We start from the raw sequence: 2,811 nt of genomic DNA, 5'->3' as shown, positions 1-2,811 counted from the left end.
AAAACAAGTGTGATCAAATCAAATCAATCACACAATAAATGTATTATAATCCTTATTATATAATTACTTCATGTCCAGCTGAATTCGATATGGGTTAAATTTTTTCTATGATTTAAATGACATTTAGGAGTTAACACTTGCAAAATCGTTGCCTTTTAATTTTCAAAATCATGTAATAAAATAATTGAAAAAATTGCAATTTTCGTCATATAACTTAAAGCAGGTAGCAATTTTGGTTCTACACGAGTTAATTTTGTAACTTTGAAAATTTGGCAATATTAAAACATAAATAAAAAATGAGAAACTCAGAGAGAAACAAACATGAGTACAACTTCTTACAACCAGAACTACTCTACACGAATGATAACTTAATGTACTCATTCAAGCATTTCACCTTAACAAATACAAAGAAATTATATGAGTAGCTACGGGAACAGCATATCATAATCTTTCAAGTCAAACATAGACCCTCATGCACACACAAAAACACAGACACACACACGTTCATTAAAACTAAACAAACTATATATGTCTGAAAAATGACAATAGTCTACATGCAAGTTTTAGGTTTCAGGCTCCGCAATAAGCCTTTAGAGCGGCCGGAGATCTCTGCCCGGCCTCGGTGTAGTAAAAATCAAGAAACTCAACATGGTCGAATGGCTTGAAGAGCAAGGGGTGCTCGTCGTCCACCAGCTCCTCTGGAGCCTTGATTATGTACCCGGCTTTAGGAACCGAAAACAATCCGATCGAGTACCGTGCTTCATCCCCTCTCATCATCACCCTGTGATACGGAGGATGCAGCCTCCCATTTGTCCATGCCTGCAAACAATTAATCATGTTAAATTTTCCTTATATGATCCCACATTTTATATTATATACCGAGACAATAATCAACGTCCCATAGTGGTCGTAGTTGAGCGATTTATTAGACCTAATGCATTATTTTTCTTGAAACGCCTTTTCAAGACAAAATCGTAAGGTAAGGCAGATGAAAAAGTTTATAGTAGAAGTTGGGAGCAGTACTTACATAGAAAGACTCTCCAATCATGACAATGAAAGAGTTGTGTGAGGGGTCAGCAGCGATCCACTGTCCATCTTTGGTGAGCACTTCCAAACCTTTGACCTCGTTCTGATGCAATATGGTGACGATGTTCTTGTCCGTGTGCGATGTCAATCCAATCTTCGACTCAGCGCTTTGTGGCCCATCATATTTCTGAACCCTAACAAGATAGTCTGTCGACTCCATGTGCTCATTCATGTATTTCTCCAGTCCCAGGCTCTCCACAACCATCCTCCTCACAACCTTGTCCAGTTCCGAAAACTGCTCCGAGAGACACGCTATGCTCTTGCTGGTAACCAAGAAAACGAAAAGAAACCTTGATTTTAAAAAATTTAATGTAGAACTTCAATTTAAGATTGAGACAGCATGGTGAGATTAAGGCGGGTCGAATTTTCTATTATAAATTAGTATTGTATTCTATATTGTATTATTAAATATATAAAAGTTACATTTATAATTTGTTTCTTGCTCAAATACATGTTTGGTCCGTAATTTAGGTTATTTGACGTTCTGATTTTTTAACTTTTCAAGTAGCATTTTGATTCTACTCTTTAATTTTTTTCTAATTGTAGTCCTTTTTACATCGAAATTCATCCTTCTCCTAAGAAAAATGCAAGTAGCTCATGTAATATTTTAAAATCAGGGCTTTTGTTTTTATTAGTCAATTTCGGTCCTTATTTTTATTCTTTAATTGTTTTTTAGAGTAACAGTTTGCTCCTGCATCCTTTTAATTTTCTTAAACTTTGTGTTTTTTTTATTCGCTCGAGTTTTGCCGGTGGAGGTAAATTCTGATGAACAAAAGGACTGAAATCTTTAAATTAAAAATATGGAGGACCAAATGTTATCCTAAAAAGTTAAAGGATGAAAACACTGGATAACTTAAATTACGAGACAAAATATGCATTTGATCCTAAAATTTTTACTTAAATAATAAATAATATGATTTTTTACACACATGAATGCAATGCAGGATTAAATAGAGAAATTGTAATAAAAAATTAAATTCGACATTTGAAACGAAGATTTTGTCGTACCTAAAAGTGGGATTGCCGTCTTCAGGCCACATGAGATTTGAGAAGCTGTCGACTTTTGCAGGGGAGAGAGCATCTTCAATTCCCAAGCTCTCGTACAGCGGAACAATGGGATATTGGCCAACGTAGCCATGGTAAGGCTTGTTGGACCTGTTTCGTAGTTTGGTCTGTAAAGGGAGATCAAAGAGCTGTTTTATTCCATCGATTGTCGATTGTCGGAGAGTAGGAGGAATTTGATCGAATACAGCCTCAAAGCAGCCGTATTCTTCCAGGGCTGCCCGGACCTGGGTTTTCGTGGATTCCCATGTTGGAGTTCTACTGTCTTGTTTCAAGTTGGAGAAATCTATGACTGGGAGCTTCATGCAGCTTTCAGAACCCATATTTTCTTTTGGTTTCTGTAGTGCTCTTTTGCTTTGCAAGTGTTTCCAGCTATTTGTAGGGAAGGTCTTTCGACCTTATCAAAGTTGTTGAGAAAATTGTAACTTCACTCCTCTAAGCATAGAATTGGCAATTAATTTAATTTTATCTTTGCAATTTTATAGTGTAATTTTAAAAATTTTGCATATTAAACTAAAAAATAACACGAATTTGCTACAATGACCGAAAAAGTGCACGAAACTAACTTAACTCGGTGCATTTCTTTGGGTTATTTTAGCAAATTCAGGTTACATATATTTATCCTGAATAATATAATAAAATTATCAAAATAAATTTATGCAT

The 2,811-nt window shown here is 35.3% G+C and overlaps 1 protein-coding gene across 1 annotated transcript; it reads right to left on the bottom strand.

The window, feature by feature from the left end:
• Positions 1 to 312: 312 nt before the first annotated feature.
• Positions 313 to 2,585, bottom strand: LOC105157563 (putative 2-oxoglutarate-dependent dioxygenase AOP1). The gene is made up of 3 exons (XM_011073971.3): positions 2,095 to 2,585; positions 1,028 to 1,349; positions 313 to 819 (listed from the first exon to the last, which is right to left on the bottom strand). The coding sequence occupies exons 1-3, from the start codon at positions 2,469 to 2,471 to the stop codon at positions 571 to 573; spliced, it is 948 nt and encodes a 315-aa protein (XP_011072273.1). The 5' UTR covers positions 2,472 to 2,585; the 3' UTR covers positions 313 to 570.
• Between the last annotated feature and the right edge of the window lie 226 nt (positions 2,586 to 2,811).

This window comes from Sesamum indicum, linkage group LG3 (assembly GCF_026168435.1).
Source record: "Sesamum indicum cultivar Baizhima isolate 11 linkage group LG3, ASM2616843v1, whole genome shotgun sequence".
Lineage (NCBI taxonomy): Eukaryota > Viridiplantae > Streptophyta > Magnoliopsida > Lamiales > Pedaliaceae > Sesamum > Sesamum indicum.
The sequence above is the reverse complement of the archived record's forward strand: the minus strand, read 5'-3'. Positions and strand labels throughout refer to the sequence as shown.

Bases quoted from the DNA above. Each gene is read 5' to 3' on its own strand.
- LOC105157563 (XM_011073971.3), bottom strand. From the start codon at position 2,471: ATGGGTTCTGAAAGCTGCATGAAGCTCCCAGTCATAGATTTCTCCAAC. The intron at 1,350-2,094 runs GTACGACAAAAT...CTTGGTTACCAG, and splicing joins GACGGCAATCCCACTTTTAG to CAAGAGCATAGCGTGTCTCT. The intron at 820-1,027 runs GTAAGTACTGCT...AATTGTTTGCAG, and splicing joins TGATTGGAGAGTCTTTCTAT to GCATGGACAAATGGGAGGCT.